The following is a 20,948-nucleotide window of genomic DNA, read 5'->3' on the forward strand; positions in this document are numbered from 1 at the left end:
TGGTGTGAATAGTCCAGATGGTCAAATTAGCCGCTCCAACAAAGCAACAAACTATCTACACCAACAAATACACACAGGGACAAATACACACCTAGCACCTGCTGCGTTTGCTGCTACAGACTCAACATGTACATGCGTGTTGGTCAGACAGCTCAGACAGCCTGGGTGGGAGGGTATGGGAGCAGAATAATCACTCAGCTTGTGTTTGTTGCACCTTATTGAATTGTCTGGCATCAGCATTTCTGTTTGAAAAAAAAGATACAATTGAACTTTTTATGTTTTATTTTTCACCTATAATTGTTGCAACTCGATAAATACCAGAGTATATGAGCATATTTAACAACAACAATAACAATAATAATAATAGTAATAATAATAATAATAACATATATATCACAATGACCTTGAGTCACCCATCAGGCTCTGGGAACGACCAGAAGACAGGATCATAGGTAGGAAGTTGAAGTCCTCCACACTCACAGGAGCTTTGTTTGGCTAAAAAGGTCATTGGGAAAATCTTTAAATCAACCCAAAAACAAACAGGAAGCTCATGCAGCGAGGCTAGAATCTGTGTCATATGGTTTTCTTGAACCAGTTCTTGAATGCTGCAAAATTTTCATTAAATTGTCTTTGGAACGATGCAGTTAAAGTTGTTGTAGATGAGATGAACAGTGACTTATTACAGCAGTGAAACTGTCGACATTAGAGATGACAACGTAATGATGAGATTCAACTGATTGGGTTAAAATATGTTCAAAACAACAACAAAAATGTGTCGCAATCGTATTCACATTTAATCGTACTAATCAAATAAGTAATCAACACACTGCACAGCCACAGCGTCGTCGAGGTGCTGCTTTCAAAACAAGCTGAATGTAATACTACACCAAAGTGCATGATTAGTGGTGTTTCTTCTCTCATCTGAATATCAGTCAATGCATTTAAAAATCAAAATACACCATGGGGTGTTTTGTTCGCTGTATAGCTGAAGTAAATTAGCACAGCAAGACAGTTTCTCCCTCTAGTAATATTCGACTGACACCAGACATTAGGAAAGGATGAACAACTAGAAAAACACACTCAGAAATCCTCAGAGTGGCCTAATTTTCTTTCATTGGAGTGAATGAAAGATGAGAGGAGCTCAAGGATTATTTAAATAACCTTACTCTCACCCTGATCTCATTAAGAAAAACAAGGGATCCTATAATGCAGGGCCGAAAGTTCAATAAAAATAGGTCGTGGATGTGCCGCGGCTCATTAGGATACGATGTTGCTGCTGATGCTATATAGTTTTGTGCCAGCAAGAAACAGCTCCGTGGCACATGATGGATCAGCCTCCGAAGACAACACAACAACAACAATGTAAAAAATAGCTTAAATCTATATTGTCTTTTGAAATGGAAAAAGTTTTTAAAACTGGAAGCGTTTAAATTGGAAAGAGTTCCTTGTGTTTTGCATTCTTCCACATACCTGACAGCTATTTTTTTTTTCTTCCTCTGAGAAGAGTTGAGGCTTTTTTGCCTTTTCTCTCCGCGCTCATCCACATATGCACTGACACACACTGTCCGTTGCTCAAAGTCAACCCGGCAGCTGTGTTTCTCGAAAGTTTCATAAGTTGCTGAAAAGAGAGAGAAAAGACTTGGGAAAGAAATGGTTGGAGGTTTTATGAAAATAGAAAATTCTATACTGCAGTGTGATTTAAGGGAAGCCAATGAAAATGTAGCTGTGGGGGTTATTTGTATGGAAAAGGAGGCAGGGGTTGAGCCAACCACAAGAAAAGATGAAGAAAGTAACAAGTGAGCTTGAATGGGAACAAAGACAAGGAAAGAATATAGTAACATAGGAATAAAAGCAACCCTTGTGTACTGTGAACAAGAGGGTTGCAATTAAAGACAGAAGGAGACTAAGTAGATCCCGTTAGATGTGTGTTTGTTATGACACGACTCTGCTTTGTCTCTGTTCTAATATGTGATGTCTGGAGTGTTACTGTCAAGATTAGCTCTCCGCGAGAATTAAGATCGCATCTGCAGCGCTGCGTCGTCCCCGTCTGCCGGCCGAACCATCCAAACCCGTCTGTCTCTCCATCTCCTGCTCCGTCGAAACTATTTCTCCCTACACCTGTTTCCTGCCGCCTCTAAAGTGATTACGTGACAAGGCAGGCAGGCTTCCAAAAGTGAAACTAAAAGTAGAGAGACATTTCGCGGGGAAGTCGATGAGTGAGAGACAGACGGTTTTAGATTCATGCCAGGTTGCATTGAAGTTGATGTTATTTTGGCAGCAGGGGTTTTACCATGGCTACTTAATTACAACACATTTTTATTCATAAGTTGTTTGTCCTTATGTTGTTATGAACACATGAAACATGGAGAGTAAAGTATAATGTGCACATTCGTCTAAATTTCGGTCTTTTCCGTAGAAGGTTTTCTTGTTTTGCTTCCTCCTGTCCTGTACCTTACTCTAACCTGTCTGTCCCTAACTCTCCACCTGTCTGTCTCTCTGTGTAGTAAATGAAGGTGGTGTGAGACAAGCGTCCAACTCCTGCCCTGACCCAGGAGAGCCGGAGAACGGGAAACGCCACGGCAACGACTTCAGGTGCTATTTGCATACTTAGATCTGTGAATGGAGCTCTGCTGGTTATTCCCAGATTACGGTTTGTGATTCAGGCTACATCCACACTGCTCCGAAGTTTTAGAGCTGCTAAAACTGAGATGTTTGGAAACGCTGCTGGCCCGAATGTAGTTTGAAAACTCAGCCACCAAGTTTTTTCCTGGACGGGCAGACATGTAGATGATGTTCACACTCTTTTCGGTCTTCGCTGCTTTTTCGGGCTCCTATCACAAGATCTCTGCTGGAACAACCGGCATTACCTCGGCTAGTAGATAAACAGATACAGAGCTAAAGCGCTTGTGTGGACAGAGATCACAGTTGTGTAAATGGAGTCTTAGGGTGACGGTGCCTTGCTGCACAGCTTTTACAAATGTTTGACATATCGTGTGTTGTGTAACTTGATTTTCTTCCACTGAGTCTAATGATCTTTTGCTTCTTTTGATTGCTGTTCTTTTAATTTCCATGCTTTCTTTCCATTATGGGCTTTGTTAATTAAAATGCTATATAGATAAAGTTTATCATTAATATATGTATATTCCTTTTTTTTTTTTCTGAATGTCTGACTCCATGTGTAGCATTACCAGCGTGGTGCAGTTCAGCTGCGGAGAAGACTACGTTCTTCAGGGCAGTAAAACTATCAGCTGTCAGAGAGTGGCTGAAGTCTTCGCAGCCTGGAGCGACCACAGACCCGTCTGTAAAGGTAAGAAACTGCTCTTAACGCACTCATACAAATTACTGACACCACACAAACACACCCTGCCAAGACTCTCAGGTGCAGAAGGAGGAAGATGCTACGATAACAAATATGGAGTAAGAAAACAGTGAAGCACAGTCCATGTATCCTGCTGGGAAATGTTGCAGCGATGATCAGGGTTGTATTCATGTGGAGGAAAAAAATCCCAATTCTGTTTCAAACCTCTGGCTATAAAATTATGAAAAACAAAACTCTGTAATCCTGTGATTGTAGTGTGCCTCACTAACACGCAGCTCTTGTCTGCTTTAATCAGGGGAGCTATGAAAGGGATTTTTTCACTTATCGTTAACTAAAGCCTAAAAATGTCCGTGAGCGAGCACAAGGTCTGATCAATAAATTATAGAACATTTTAAAACAGTTTAAAAATGACATTTTGTTTTTGTAATGTGCTGCTCGATTTTCTCCACTTCTCTAAGTGCTGTAATAATTAGCACTTTTCAGACATTCTTCAGATTTACAGACTGGTTTCACTTTCACATCTGCTACTGCTTTATTCTCAGATGCACACACACACACATGCACACACATGCACATGCAGAAGGACTGAGATAGAGAGAGAGGGCGTCTGTCATGTTAAATGCCAAAGTCGTTTGTCATGTCTCCCTTCACTAGGCTTCAGACTATGGCTGGAGACACATACTTCAACATAAAAAGCATTACTCACTTTGTGTGTGTGTTTGTGTGTTTGAGTGTGTGTGAGGGCACTGAAATCAAGGAGGCAGAAGAAGGAGGCATGGAAAAGCTGAAAAATATCACATCTACTCTTTCTTTAAAAATTATAGCTTCTGTGAAAGAAAAACTCTGAAAATCTATCACAGCACATTAGCATATGAACACCAGCTCAACTCTGGAATAAGTGACTAATGCAATGTTTTAGTGAAGATGAATTTACAGTGTTTGGAACATAACTCATAGACGGAGCTCTTAATTAAACCGTTTCAACCTGAATCTTACCCGAACGTGATCTGATAGTTTATAGTCTGCATTTCTATCAGCCCTCGTCCAGGGTGCGGTCAAAGTTCAGCCCCCTGGGAGTCCTCAGGGATTTGACATCCTGCTCAGGGTTAATGCTCGTCAGCCGAGGGTCCTGCTCTCTTGCCCTGTGGTTACAAGACACTGTCTAACCACACATGGGAGGAGACTGGTGTTGCCATGACAGCATAGAACCTTGTAAGCAGGAAGGACACAACCTGGCCAATACAATTAGGACATGACTGTCTCACATGAGCCCTGATTGGTCCCTGCCAACCAACCTTATTATCCAACTCATTATCAGAGCTATTATAGCGCTGATAACCTTTGATTGGCTCTTTAATATTGTTCCTGGCTCTCAGATAATCATCATCCCTAAATACTTTATAACGAGCAATTAAATATAGCCATTGACATTAAGCCAATCAAGTCATGCATTTACCTGCATGCGGCGTCCCCAACAGGCGATTTCTGATGACATTACATCCACTGATGTTGTCCCCCGAAGCAGTGAATGGTTGAAAGAATGACCTCTATATTTGCAAAATAGTGTCATTATATCCCAGGGACCAGGGATGTAGGAAGGAAAACGTGTGTGGGCGACTTTCATCATAACCTCTGAGTCATAGGTGAGCATTGTCAAACTCTTTTAAACTTAACAAGACAGAATACAACTATTCCCTACACCTTATAATACAGTCATGACCTGGTGTTAATATCTGTCCCTGGTGATCTGATCAGTCAGACGATGCTCACTGGCCATCGCATATCGATTGATACCTTTTTTAAATTGGCTTAAAGTGGTAGAATATTTCATCATAGCAGAGCTGCCCATTCATTCATTCATTTATTCATTCATTCAGTCCCTCCTGACTCTTCTCGCTCTCTCTCGCTCTCCCTCTTGCATTAAAATAATAAACCACACTGTGATTGGACACATCTGTAAACTCAAACTGGGTAGAAGCAACATTATTTGGTCTCTGCGGCCACAAACGAGCAAGGGAGAGAGATCTGATAACAAATGGTCCCGGGGGGGTGTGAGCAGACCAACTTTACGCTGACCGCTTGTGTTCGGATCTCTCAGATATCTGGCCCTTGTCATTCGAAGCATTTCAGAATAAAGCATCTTGTTACCCAATTATGAACAGGTTTTTTGCTATGATGTGCTAAAAGGCAATCTGCAGGAACAACTATTCATATTCAATCCAAAACCTTAAGATTTCTACAATGGGACTTATGAATGTACTAAATGATTCCTAGATTACTTAATACAATATTTCTGAAAAAGAAAACACCATTTCTTTTAACTACTCATGCAAGTACTGCTCTGTGCCATTGTTATTCAGTATATCACTGTTGTCCTTTAGTGAAACAGAAACACCTGCATCTCCAACAAAATCCCATAAATCCCAGAGCAGCCATGTGGAGGTTGTTTGAAGGACAAGACACGTGTAACACTGGAATCATGTTTCTGTCAATTCTGAGACTTTATTCGAGCTATAAGGCAGAATCACTAAACATAATATACATTTCAAGCTTGATATTGGTTGTTCTGGTGGCAGTGGCTCAGCTGAAACGCAGAATACAGAGACTACAACTCTATTTATAAACCTAGTCACAAAATTCAGTTTCCTCTAAGGGATAAAAAGCCAATATTGAAATAAAAATACCCCAAAGGCAAGAGAGAAGGGCTAGTCTGATGCTAATAGACTGTGAGTAGAATAAACTTTACTCTTGGTCTGTGGATCGTATCATTAATTATAAGTTTCATTTTTGTACCAGTCAGCATCCAGGGTATAATATTATCAGCATGCATCCAATCGAGATGTGCAGAGATTTTCTGATACGTCAGGTTCTATAACGCTGAATGCAAGTTCATGTGCGATCCATGCATATTTTCAATTTTAGTCAAAAGAGGTGCTTGGCAAACACAGCACATTCTCAAAGGGGAGCTGGAGCAGGCTTTCATTGTTAGTGGGAGGGCTGTGGACTCAGCAGGTGATGGTGATGGTGAGCTTCAGTCATGGCCAGTCATCTCATCTTCTGAATAAGCTGTTTCTGGCCTTGAAGAAAGAACAATGATTATAGAAATGCTTCCAAAACCTCATTAGATTCTATGATTTGAATATACAATGACATTGAACATCCAGTTAGTGACTAATTATGAGAGACGTATCCGTCAGTTAAGCTATAACTACATTAAATTGTAGTACCACAAAGGATCTCAGGTTTTACTATATTTATTCTCATCAAAGGTTTTTTTTTATATATAACCTGTGAGGCTTTTCAATAGAAAAAGGCTGAGTGCCTATTTTTTAATGTTTGAAGAGGTGGAGTGAGCTGGTGGAAATGCTAGTGTAATTTAATTCCAGAATGTGTAGGCCAACAGAAAACAAAGTGCTGCATCTGCACAAACAAAACCGATCTGCACCGCTCCGTCCACTTTGGCACAAGTGTGCTTATTTAGGACCACAGAATTACCCAAACAGAAAGAGTGTGTACTTGATCCCAATGAAAATGGCCATGCACTGAATTTGTGGGTGAGTGAAAATAAATATACTTTTTGGAAGGAGTTCAACAGGTAAGGCAGAGCAGCCATGACTGTGTGTGATTACTGCATTTGATCTTCAGTGAGAACACGCCATGTTCTCTCAATTACAGTGTCCTTATTTAGCCCACTTAGTTTCATCCTGTTGAACCAAAGTGGAATGAGACGGAGGCTGTTTCTAGCTGAACACAATTCAGATATGACCTTTACATCCAGACCAGCCAATAGCTAAATAGGGAACTCATGAATAACATTGAGAGAGGCAATCTGTCGGGAAGCATCAAGCCAGCCGACTTATTAAAGGGTCACTTCTGTCAAAACACTTAAACGCAGCTAAATGTGTCTTTTTGAACATCAGAGGGAAAATACGATGGAACTGGAGGATTTGGCTTTTTATCACAACAGCGGAGCGAAAGAAAGAGAGATAGATATTTTAAAAGAGAATGTAAGGGAGAGTGAGAGTGGTAATCACTTCACTTTACATTAAAAGGATTAAAAAAACGTTATAATATTAAACAACAAAATCAAACGACAGTGTCCTTCTACACACTTGCACTGACACTTTATGAGACGCACACAAACACATTCACAAACACACACTGAGAGCAAGAGCCCATGTGGCACCTTGATTAATGGACAGATGGCAAGGCCACTGAGCCAACTCTCTGTCTCTCTCTCTCTCTCTTTCTCTGTCTCTCTCTCTCTCTCTGTCTCTCTCTCTCTCTCTGTCTCTCTCTCTCTATGTGTGTTTGTGTGTGTGTGAACTCCAGTGGCGTTCAGTTCAGCTGCTAACAAAGGCTGTTATATGTGAGCCTGATGCACACATACACTGACAAACAAAAACACACACATGTTGATTTAAAACAGAAACAATGAACAGGACTTGATGTGTATATGCTCCAAACCACAACCACACTCAGTGATTGTCTCTCCACATATGATTGTGCATGTGTGTGCGTGTGTGTGTGGGGGGGTGAGTGTGTACCCATTAAGGCTCTAACCAGAGCGAGGGCCATCGGAACGCTGTGTGCCAGCTTAATGATGTCATCAATCATCCTCTGTGTCCATTGGTCAATCTGTCTGCTCCTGCAGGCAGCCTCTTAAAACAGCCTGTTCGGACTTCCTGCAGAAACAAATCAAAAATATAATCTCAGCCTCAGTGTGATCATATTAACTTGAAATAAAGTTTCCCCCAAACAAATTTCTGATTTGTGTATTTCTCATATTAGTTTTCAAAAATTCACATTTTCAAATTTGCCGGTTTTGTTCAAAGCATAAACTTTAAAATATAATCCAGACAGAGAGGAACCTGTGATTAAAAATGATCATGAACCCAGAAGACAGAAAAAGAGAAAGTACCCTCTGACACTTTCTGTCAATACGAGGATTTAATTTTACACACCATTATGGTACTTTAAAAAGAACTTTCCCTTTATGAGGATTATTTGTCAATGTTTAATTTTACTTTAAGGATGAAGTTTCTTTGATAGAGAAATTACCTTCGTGAGCACCTAATATAAATACGTCAGGATAAAAAAAAAGTGGTGCCATCCACTTAGAAAACAACAAAGATGTCGATTTCAATGCGCTGCAAACTAATTACGTGATCTCCGCACCAGAGTTTGTACGTTACCTCCTACCTGTCATTTGCTGCTCCGGTTTCCAAATATGTCCCTAAATTGTGTTCTTCAGAAAAAATGTATGCATATGATCCTATTGTATTTTTCCATTTTGTGTTATTTGCCTGTACCCAGACAGTTCACGTCATGGTCTCTGTCTGGTTGGGGACAGGTAGTGGCTAACTGTCCTTGGAATGCGTCAGAAGCCATGACTGAACGGATGAGTGACCGTGAGCCTTCCGCTGGAGGGTGGGTGGCTCACTAACCACAAAGGCCGTCCTGCTGAGAAAGCACCAGCAGAGTTATGGACTCTGTGTTTCGGGCAGATATCAGATTGAAGGAGACACTTACGAGTTTATGCTATGCTAGAGCGGAGAACCAAGTCAAAACACAGTGAAGCCGAAACAGCGATAAAAATTCACACTCGAAAACATTTCTCAAAGAAACCTTCCCCGTACTTATGGGGCGTGTCAGTTATGCTCTAAAGCCATAAAACAAAACTTTGGAGAACAGCGGGCAAGGGCATTAGAGCTGCAGCTATACAGGATTTGGCAAAGTGATCTTTGCCTGGAACATCATTTAATTTTGGGCCGCCTCCCAATGGTTTATGTGAGTAAGCGGGTTTGAGTGAATGTGATAGAGAGAGTAGTGAAAGAGAGGAAGTGTGAATCCTGAGGGACCCGATTTGATCTGAATATATAAACTCAAAAGAGGGTATGTTGTCACACACACACACACACACACACACACACACACACACACACACACACACACACACACACACTATCTCTCTCTCTGTGGCCCCGGCCTAAAGCGTTCAACTTAATCTCGCTCATGATTCCAACAATATGCTTTTAGCACTAGATAGCCCTCATCAAAATTTTTAATTTAATCTCGTATTCATTATCACCTCAATCATTAGTGTGGCCAGTTTTTGGCTTGGAGCCCTCTTTACTGTGCCAGTATAAATAACGATGAGATGGAGACACAGTGACAAAGTTACACAGAGTGACAGACAGGGAGACAGGCTGTCGGAGAGTGGGAGACAACCACGATCATAACAAGTAAAGCCGCACCCTATCTTTTTACTCCTCTATAGCTTATGAATCAGGCAAGATACGGCACTTCTGGCCTCTTGTGGCCCGGACAAAATGGATCTGGTCCTAAAGTGGGCCAATTGTAAAACATGTCGGCTTTGTTTTTGTCAAACATGCGGTGCTCTAGGCAAGATGTAATCTGGATGTGGACCTAATGTGGCCCTTATGAATCATGAATCAGTGAATATGGCCCAAAATGCACAATCCAAATTCGGGCGATTTTTGGCATCTTTTGGTTGACGTGTGATATTGCAATAACTTACTTGCCATCCAGATCTGGCAAACGGTAGCGGACTAACCAAGTGCCATCATTCCTTGCAGTATGTGTGCCGGATCACAGTGTTTGATGTGGGCTGAATCTGGGCCAAAACAATTGTGAGACAAATGATTTTTATGCCTATGTGTCAAACCTACAGGGAATTATAACCAAGCTCTACAGCTCTTTCACTCATGGGTTTATTTATTTATTTAGTTGTCTCCGACTACACAAGAAACAGCCTTTTTTGGCAAAAGGCTCTGACAACCTGCACAGAACAAGATGGCAGAAAAGAAAGAAGTTATCGACAAACTTGTGAACATAGGGTGAAGCATTTAGCCACCAAAGTCCCATGAGGTATTGATGGAGACCAAAACAGAGCTCAAAGAAGCGTCAAAAGATGGAGTTAAGGTACATCAGCAGCAAATGAATGTTATTACTTTGTGTCGGTAGATTGTGTAAATAACTGATTGTTTGACTACAGCATATTCAGCATATTAGTTTTTATAAAATGATATTCATAGAGATTTTTGCTCGTTGAGCTGTCAACACAAATAATTAAGTTTCGTTTAACCATCAGTTAAATGTCATGAAAGCTTTAAAAATACAATTTCTAATTATGCGGGGACATATAGTGACATTATAAAGATTATAATTTGTGATGAATTAATATAAGACTCAAAATTAAAAGAGAGAGAGAGCGAGTGAGATGTGAATCATGAACTACAGACAATGGCTGACAGAGGCACAGAGACGGTGTGAATGAGAAGCGCTGAGAGAAAGATGGAGCGAGAGACGGACGGACGCAGCCCGAGAGACGGATGGAGTTTAATATAAATTATGGGATGTTAGCTCCTCCGGTAATTCTGGTGATAACTCTCCCCGCACTATCGCTATAGCAACACCGTGCCCGTACTGCTGTTGGCGCAGCGATGGGGCCGGCCATTCGTTCAGGGCACGCTGATTGAGCTGTCAACGTACGCACGCGCACGCACGCACAAGCACACACACACACACACACACACACACACACACACACACACACACAGGCTGTAGCCAAGACGATGCACACGCACTCTTTTTGAGACATGCAGATAAATCACTACTCATGTGCAACACGCACACACACTTCATCTTGTGTATCTATCAGTAGGTGAATTGCGGTGAGTTTAACACAAGAGAAGGTCATTGGAAGATGTATTAAAAATTAGAGATGCAAGAATCAACTATGTTCAGTCAAAGGGGGACAGACAGACAGACAGGGAAACACAGGCAGAGGAGATATAACGTGTCTCTGACACTTTCTCACAGCACCTCACAGACAGCACCATTATGCACACAATGAAACACCCTTACCTTTATTCTGACCATGTGTGTGTTAGTGTGACAGTGGGTTCTGGTATGAATATGCACATCCCTGCGTGTCCTCTTGTGTATTTACACACGACACTACTAATAGTGTGCTTGTGCATTTGTGTCTTTATCATGCGGTGCGTGTCAATCTGTGTGTGACTGAAGGTGCACATTGTGTGAAACGGGATGGTGTAAGCGTTCATGCTCATGTGCTTTTGTGTTTGTGTGTGGTAACTGTACGTGTTCCTTGGCCCTACCTCTGAACAAACTAATTAAGGAACAAACGCTGCCTCAAATCAACCAGAAAATTACCTCCCAACTCTTAACAGGACGACCCAAGGACAGACGAGCAGGTTTCTCTATCACATCCAGTCAGAACACACGGGCTAATAAAGGCTTAGTTGGTTTATCAAACAACTAGCATGTGTCATTTTCAACACCCCACTGAGCGTACTTTCAGTATTAGTGTTTGACTTTCCAGCACACCTGTTGACATACAGTAATATTCTTCTGTGGTTTCACATATCTCCACTTAAACCACGTAGTCGTACATGCACACAATTGTTCTATATCCCTGCCTCCATGATGTCGATGGGTTTTTTTCAGACCATCACTTTTATTGTTTCGAATCCCTGCCTTGGTACAAAGCTGCCAGATATCATGTGATTTGTTAGGAGTGCAGATGTACATCTGCTAAGTTTCAAAAATAAAGATTTGCCCTTCCAAAACTCAAGTTTAAACATTTCATAATGTTTTTTTCGTATACGCACGTGCACCAGTTTTTTGATTATGATTTACAAGGTTTCGAACCTGGTCAACAAACAGTGGGAGAAAGGTGACGAATTTGAAACTCTGAAAGTGTGTCAGAAAGTTACTTAAGTTGTGACTTCCTCCTGTGATATCTAATGTCCGCTGTGTGTTGTCCCAAGCTGCAGTGTGGACGTTTTACCTCATTTAACTTGAAATGTAATTATTACCCAGCTGGACGACAGAAGTTGACTTTCAATGGATTCTGAGTAAATTGTTGGTGAGCGTCTTTATCAGTCAATGCTGTAACTCAGGCTAATCCTGTGGTATTTCAAAGCCAATAGCTTCCAATTAAGTGCTTCTACCCAGGGAGATGTTGCTGACAGTATCAATATCATATATCTGACCTTCTGTTCCTCTCCTCCTCTCTTCTTTTCTCTTTGTTTTGCAGCTCTCAGCCTCACTTGAGTGTCACTTTTAATTGTCGCGCTGTGTCTCGACTGCGCACAATTGCTGTCGCTAATGTTTCCACTAATTCAACAGTCGCTGCTTCAACAATGACCTTATTTCTTCTTTCCGTTCACAGTGAAGACGTGCGGCAGCAATCTTCAAGGTCCTTCAGGAACATTTACATCTCCAAACTTCCCGATTCAATATGAGAGCAACGCGCAGTGTGTGTGGATAATTACAGCCTCAAATCCCAACAAGGTAAATCTCATCCTCTCTTCCTTTTGGCTCTTTGTCTCCATCCGTCAAACATACTTGAACACAAACTGTTTTGAATAAATGGAATATGAACATTTAAACTATTTATTAACTGAAAACAGCCCGTTGTCGAGTTGTGCTCTGCAGAGATTCCCAAGCTGAACACAAAGAAGATGAAAATATCTAAAAAAAGTTGCAAGTGAACAAAACTTCCTAAAAGAGCTCAGAGGGTTTGCTCTCTGATTTTCATGCATTCGATTTATTTAAATTGATATAACACAGCACTTCCTTTACGGAGCCAATTTAGCCACATTTTGGCGTAACTGAAATGTGTTCATAGTAATTCTTGTTGGATCTTACTGTAAATTATATGCTAGTCAGGGCACATCAGCATCTAATTCCACGTGGTTGGTTAATCTCACTGGAGAGCAGAACGATAGGCTGGAGTTCAGATAGACGGCTGTGATTGGTCGCTTCACGTCCCAGGAGAGATCTGATTGGTATTCAGGGGACACATCCTCATTCCTCTCAGGGTCACCGTGGTGACCGCTCTGTCGTCAATGGCAACACCTGCGTCAGCACCATAGGAGCACATATGTGCAGAATTGCATTCACAGAGCAACACGTTTACTTACCAGTGCTGAAATGCACACTGTGGCTCCTTCTTCATCCACACACACACACACACACACACAGACAGTATAACCACTTGACTTACCCTAACCCTTACTCTAACCTTAAAAAACGTCTTCGGCTTAAATTTTATGATTTATGTCTTTGGCGACTTGCTCTTTGTCCCTATAAGGAAAACTAGTTCCCATAGCGTTACTGCGTCCACAGATATAGGTCCCCACAGTGATAGCAGGACCACAACTCTCTCTGTCACTCCAAGGCCTCAGGTTTGTGGCCTGGAGCAATACATTCTCTGTTGAAGGCTACATTGTGCATGTGAATGTTGAAGGCTGCAGTGCTAATGCCCTTATGCTCTCTCTGGTGTGTGTGCATTAATGCATGGTGTGTGTGTGTGTGTGTGTGTGTGTGTGTGCATTCATGCGTGATGTGTGTGAGAGTTTGAAAATTAATGTGTCTGTATTATGGATGATTACGGATGTTGCCAAACACGTTGTAAATTAACTCGTTTTTGCATCCCTTACAGACACCTATTATAAATTGTAATGTCTGGTACTCTATCGTGTACATGCATCATTCTGCATCACATGCACAGTGTGTCATGCACCACACTGAATCACTCCCATGTATTTTATCAATTCATCATACATACATACAACAATGATCCAGACTGAATTATATGCTTGTCATGTACAACCCTGCATGGCACAGTCATGGCACTACATCAAAGTAGAGTTCTTTATGGGTGAAGTGTGTGGAGATCGATTTGGAAACACATGGTTACCTCTGCTTAGGAGGTTACGTTTTCACTACTGTGCATTTCATTGGTTAGCGAAATTACACAAAAGCAACTGAAAGGATTTCAATTAAATTTGGTGCAGGGATGCAGTATGGGTCGGGGAGGAACCCGTAACATTTTGGAGCGGATCCAGGATTAGTTTTTTTCTTAACATTTCTGGATAGGGTGTTTTTCACCATTTCTACAATGTCCCAGGAAATAATGCACAAACCGGCACATTAAGGGAAGGCATATTTATGAGTGTGTGGAATTATGTGCAGCTTGATTGAATTTAAAGAGAGAGTTGGGCCTTGGAAGAGGTTTTTTTTGTCTTGTTCAGTTCAGTCAAAATATTGTCAGGGATATTTGTGCCATAGATATCAATGAGAGAACTGACTTGGAACAGAGATTGACTATGTTACAGCGGTCAGGTCTACTTTAATATCTACAAACATATCTGACTTGCATACTTCAGAAATCTGAGAGTTAAAACTCAACTCAAATTTAAAACTTAAAGAAACTGTACGTGACATCGGTGTGGAAACTTAATCGTATAACAATCCCATTCAAAGAGCCAGATGAAGATGTACAGCCAGAGAAAGGGATGAGCATGACAAAAAGTGACAAATCCTTTCATTTGACTAAACCACCTCCCATCGTTTATCATCTCTCACTGTCTTGGCAAGTTGTTGTGTTCATGGCGGACACCTATGAAGAGGCACATGCGAGAGCATTCCTATGAGCTAAATCTTAAAGAAAATCAGCCTCAATATGTAAAGCTTCATCTCGCTCATGGATTAGCATCTTTGCTACTGTCGGACTTGTCTCGTTGCCATCAGATGAGTGTCACTGCTCGCTGGTGGATTAAACAAAGATGCTTTTCTGTCTGTGACGTCAATGGCATTAATCAATCAATCCGAATATAGCCTCTAGTATTTTCAGACTAAAAATACTAAATTGACAAGAGGTTTGATTTAATGGAGAAAAAGTACGAGATTTCTTTGAGAAGAGCTTTTAAGTGAATATCATACATTTCAGTACATACCCGGCACTCAGTAGGGGGCATATCTCTGCCAAGGCTGAACAATCCTATGCATGATTGTGTGAAAAGTGAAAAAAATATTCCTGGATCCACCTGTTAATCTGCTTCCATGCCTAAATTGAATGGGTTCATCCCAGACCAGCTCTCCACAAGATTGGTGGGAATCAGTTTTGTAGTTTTTGCATAATCATGCTAACAAATAAACCAACCAACCAACTAGAATGGCATTCAGACAGCACACCTCTCAGTAAATCCAGTCAAGCTGCACCAGATTTCACACACTCATTAATGTCAGTTCTTTAAACGTGCAATGTGCAATGATCCATTAATAATTTCTTGAAAATTTAGAAAATTTTAAAATTTCTCACTTTATATAACGAGGATCTGCACCAACATTTTGTGTGTTCTTCCCTGACCCATGCTGCATCCTTCCACCAGTCTAGTTTTCTGCGTAATTCAATTTTGCAAAGGGGACAAACTAACTTTCTTGGTCATATGTAATTAAAGAGACAATTATAAACGCTTTTACTGAACTAAATGTGGTTTTAATGTGCATTGGTCACCTTCCAGTACAGGATTTGGACACAGTTAGTAACATTTCAGTGGTGGAATGCTCATGTTGGTTTTGAAATTCTTATGGTTCAGTTGGAAACTTCTGAACCTAGGATGCATCTACCGGAGTAAAAGGTAATTTACTAGGTTCAGAAGCAGGCCGATGTTGGGCAGGTGGCGGAGGGAAATAAACAATGGGGGAACTGCCAGGTAAACAACAGGTAACGGGGGGAGAGCGGCTCGAACAGAACGGGAGTGCCAGCAGTAAAAAGCTGTCCTCTATTAGGAGGCTGATTAGGGGACGAGGGGGCAGTTTAGCCGGCAGGTGAGTGGAGGTAGAGGAGGTAACAACACAGACAAACACACACTGGTGCCTGTAAGAGGAGAGAGGGAGAGTCAGGGGGGAAGACGGGGGAGAGAGTGATGGTGCAACATCACATTCAGGCTAAGAGAATAGTCCCAGATGATCCTCCCTCTCCCACCAGCAGAGCAGCTCTTTTTTTCTTTTCATTGCTTGTACACGTCTCTCACTATTTCATCATCTGCCCCTTTCTCTCATTCTTCCTGTCTCATCCTTCTTTTTCTCTTCTTTTCATTTCACACTGCCCAGGCCCTCCTCCCTCCATCGATCCCAGATGCTCTGTCCGCAGAATTACCCAGATTCTTCGTTAAAGAGTTCAGCCCGAAAACCATAAAATTACTATGGAGAAATGGAGGAGGAGGAGGAGGAGGGCATTCGAGGGGGGAGAAGAAGCTGTTTTTTACTATTTCACGCTTTCTCCATCGCACCCTCCCCCATACATATTCTGCATTTCTCACTGTCTCCCGCTCATACTCTGAAAGTAAAGAGATACTGGCTCTCTATTCCTCACCCCCTCTTCTCTTTGTCTCTTTCTGTCATTGCCCCATTCACTCCATCCTTCTTTTCCTCCCTCTGCCCACACCTCCTGCACCTTCCCTCTCAGGTTAAGTGTTAATGGGGTTCTGTTACTCTGTGATGTTATTGCTTTATTTGGTTTTGGCAGAATGAGCCTTTAGAGCCAATTCATTCTGTCCTGTTTGCATTTAACCTTGGGCATGGCAGGACAGGATGGTCATTACTAAACTCTTCTCCTCCCCTCTCTTCTCTTCTCTACGTGGCAACTTCATTTCTACTATGTGTTTAGCTATAGTCGAGTACACATTAGCATATGTAAAATACTATGTTATATAAATTTAAAAGAACGAACTTGCCATCACATACACATTTGCACAAGACCAAGAATCCTGCAGTGCTGCCGTGTTTAGTTAAAACCACTATGACGGGCACAACGGCAGTGCAATACAAAAGCATTCAATAAGAAAGGAAAGTTACACTTTTGGTTTTGGATTTCTTTGGACTAATTTGCATGCACTGAATTAAGTGATACCCTGCAGGCCAACAAAAATCAGATGTACACACTGAAGCCACAAGGCAGAAATCACAAGGCCAAAAAAATCACTGCGCTGGCTTCTTTTTCTCGCTGTTTTTTCCCCTCGCCGTCAGTAAGATGGTGAGCATCTGCATCTTCCTGACAGGATGAACAGCGTAGCACTTTTTCTAGTGCTCAGGTTAAAAAATATTAAGCATTGTGCAAAAGAGCAACGGGATTCAGATCCGTTTTTCAGCGATGTAGTTGCATAGCAACAGTAAAAGTCATGCATTTAGCCTTTCCTACAGGTTGCCATTCTGAGTCGGTGTCTAAAAAGGAGGAACCTGGTGGATTCAGCTCAATGAAACACAAGTAAGGAGAAAAACACTAAGTTGCAACAGACTCGAGCGATCAGTCTTCATCAGCTGGGGCCCGGCTCTTCTCACGCCGGCTTATAACCTACACAGCCGAGGCAGAAGCATGTTCAAGCAGAGTGAGCAAGTGGCAAGAGGGTTGATTGTGATGCTGTCGCAGACGATCTGTTATTCCCCATGCCTGTCTGTAGCCGCTTCAACCCACCGCCCGTGTCGCACCACCAGGTGTTTCACATATTCCTACAGCCACCATATCTGCAAGCTGTCCCTAGGTCTTATTATAGTATGGACAGGGAGGAGCCTCCCCCACCTCACTGTCCCCGCGACAACCTAAAGGAAGTCCTTTATCAAGCAGAAATCCAATTCTGTCGCCTCATTGGCTAGAAGCCATAGATGGATGGAAGGAAGGAATGCAGCAGCCAATTAGAAAGAGAGAAACGGAGGGTGACAGCGAGAGAGTAAGATGGAGGGATGCAGGATGTATAGGGCGAGAGAGGGAGAGAGAGAGATTGATGTGTGCATGAACACCAACCAATTAGAGGAGAGGAGAAATATGTAGAGTGTTCAGTTTCATCTATCACAAACACACACACACACTCACTCACCCACACAAGCACACATGCAATACACAAAATAGAATACACATACACACTCACCCACATATTGTATGTAATGAGTTTCAAAACTAAGCAGAGTGCAGCATTCACATTTACACATTTACACACACACACACACACACACACAAACACATGCATGAGCTCAGTGTAACGCAGTCATGTCCTATCTGTGTTTAATGCTGTGTGAACAGTGCTGATGTTGCATTATAATGTTCTATAAAGGACATATACTGGACCTGCCTCCATCAGTGGATCACACAGACCCTCTCTTTCTTTATAAACTGCATGGTCAAACAGGGCTGGTCTGTTTCCTGCCACACAACCGGCCCCTGATTGGTTTCTATTACCCGGCTAACCAACCCACTGACAGCCATTATTTCTCAGCGTTTTACATCACCTGCTGCTTCCTCAATAACCGTTCTGCTTCCATTATATTTATTTAGAATCTTTTGATGCCTTCATTTCCCATCCCACTGTCTGTTCAAATTAAAGCCAAAAAAACTGTTTATTTTCCTGGAAAAGTCTAAATTTCTCTTTTCAGACACAGATGAATGGCAACTGTGGTAGCAGAGCACTCACCACTGTGGCTTAATATAAACCTGGGAATATTTTCCTCTAGGGAAGCATTTTTGAAATGTATTCCTTAAATGCACAGCTGCTTTAAAATCAACGCAGCTATATGCCTATTTCAAGTTATGATATTAATGAATTCCAAGGGCTACATTCAGCTAATGGGTTAACTAACTTCACTTTTTAACATGTTTCCATCAACAGACAGCATCTTCTCTACTGATGCTATATTAGAAACATCACCCGTGAGGCTAAATCCCCATAGAAACCAGCATTTTAAACCTCAAGCACATGAATTATGCTATTTAGAAGATAATCTGTTCACCAAGTTTATGCATTATTTGCTGTGGCTGCTGAATCCCCTCCCGCACCGAGATAACTACGGACGTGAGTTTATGAAACATATATTTAGGAAAATGTTGCTGCCACGAGAAATGAAAGATGCTCTTCAATGAAACGAAGTAATGTGATAACGAAAAATCTTTCCTGAAGATCTGAGCTTGCTTTTTCATGACACAGTATGTGAAAAAACAGCCATCACACACACCGGTGTACATTATTTACTGTCAGACGTGCGGCCGTATTGAAAGCCTGCATCGGGCTCAAAGGAATAATAAGATAAGTGTGAAAATGGTGACTATGTAATCACAGAAATAGACACATTAATCTCCATCAAGCCGCACCTGTCTGTGTGCGTGTGTTTCCCTGCGTGTGCCTGAGTGCCGGTGTGCGTGTGTGTGCTTGCCAGTGTGAGTTTATCAGGTCTGTAGGTAATGCTTTAATCCAATCTGCTGCCTTACATGCCGATAACACTGAGTCAGCATTGTGAGTAAGAGGCAGATCACTGCTTCATCTCTGTAGCTGCACACCCCCCTCCCCAGTTTAACTCCTTCCCAGTCACGTCGGGTGATGACGGTGCTTTACGTGTTGGTTAATTAATCTAATGTGGAGTTAATCAAGGGGTTAGTCTGCCTCTGTGGCCACCAGAGCAGATGTTGCTCCTACACGTGAAATAAATAAAAATTTCATGAACTAAAGCAAATCTGGTACAACAATGGAACAGTTAAAATGACACAACCTTAAAGGTCGGGTTGGCAATTTGTAAATACAATTTTGGTTGGAAGAAATACGAAAAGCTGATATTTGTGATCCCTCAGGACTAAACAACCTGTCTGCCTTGTGATCTTACTGTGCATGACCGGAGTCTTCACAAACCGGACAGGCATATGTCACTGTAGCTGAGACGATAGCCAGAAGTTAGCAAGCAAATCACAAAATAAGTTTTTGTCAGGCAGTGCACGTTCAGGTTGCATGTTTTCTAAGTGTAGCCTGCTCTTGCTAGCTTTTCCAGGATTTCAAACCCTAGCTTTAACACTAACCTTCGCTAAGACAGCGCCCTCTGCAGCCACAAGTGGTATTTGATACAGAAACCAAAGACTATCAATGTAAGTTCTGCATTGCTTCCTGAACCAAAAGTGCTGTCGTTGTCAAACATTTTTTGGCACTGGATATTGGAGTTGAAGACTTTTTTCCAAATGAATTAGCCTTATCTACAGTTTGACATTGCTCTTGAACTTGCACAATCTGATTCTGGCAGTTGAGCCGCTCACTATCATTCAGTTACCTACGTCTCATGGGAGATTGTTGCCACTCATTAAAGTAACATAGTGCAAAAAATGTTTTTTGGGGCACGAAGAGGGAATGCAAGAGAAATTCTTCACTTTAAATAGAATCGTTTGACAATGTTGTTTTAAACAGCAGGTGAAGGAGAAAGCTCTTTTCTTTTTCATCTGTTCTCTCATCATAGATTCAGCGAATAAGGTCATAGTGAGTTTAAGCTGTTGACACTTGAGCATGCACACAAGTGGTGTGATGTCCTGGAGTGTTCAGGTTCAGACAGTGAAGGAAAAATCATGATGTCTGACTAAAGCTGGATCAATATCCTCAGAAATAAGAGGATATTGACACACAGGCTATTAACACAGCCGAGTGGAGGGGCCATTAGGATTATCTGAAGTCCTCCAGCAGAACATAGAATCTGAAAATCTGAAAATACCTCACAATTAAGGAGGATGAGGGGGAGCACAGGGAGAGTGAGTTTTCAGGCCCCTGAGGGTCAAATCAGAATTCTAGTTTGAAATATTCTAAGATTCAATATTACCCCTCACTCCTCTCTCCTCCCTTCTTTCATCTGCCTTCATCTTCTTTCCTCCTCTCTGTTTACTTACCCCTTGCTATCTCTATCTCCTCCTTTATTCCTCTTTTTTCCCCTCTCATTTTCCACTTTTCCCTCTTCTCCTCTGCCAAATGTGTTTCTCTCTGGTCTCAGATGAAAC

General features: G+C 41.7%; 1 protein-coding gene across 1 annotated transcript in view; it reads left to right on the forward strand.

Moving 5' to 3' along the window:
* The window catches only part of csmd3b (CUB and Sushi multiple domains 3b), a 300,140-nt gene that overhangs the window by 182,683 nt on the left and 96,509 nt on the right, over window positions 1-20,948 (forward strand). Inside the window, exons 8-10 of the mRNA XM_069516453.1 lie at window positions 2,505-2,592; window positions 3,183-3,307; window positions 12,540-12,661. Coding sequence (XP_069372554.1) covers window positions 2,505-2,592; window positions 3,183-3,307; window positions 12,540-12,661 — 335 coding nt within the window. The remainder of the gene's footprint in view (window positions 1-2,504; window positions 2,593-3,182; window positions 3,308-12,539; window positions 12,662-20,948) is intronic.

The sequence above is a fragment of the Paralichthys olivaceus genome, chromosome 20 (assembly GCF_024713975.1).
Source record: "Paralichthys olivaceus isolate ysfri-2021 chromosome 20, ASM2471397v2, whole genome shotgun sequence".
Taxonomy (NCBI): Eukaryota; Metazoa; Chordata; class Actinopteri; order Pleuronectiformes; family Paralichthyidae; genus Paralichthys; species Paralichthys olivaceus.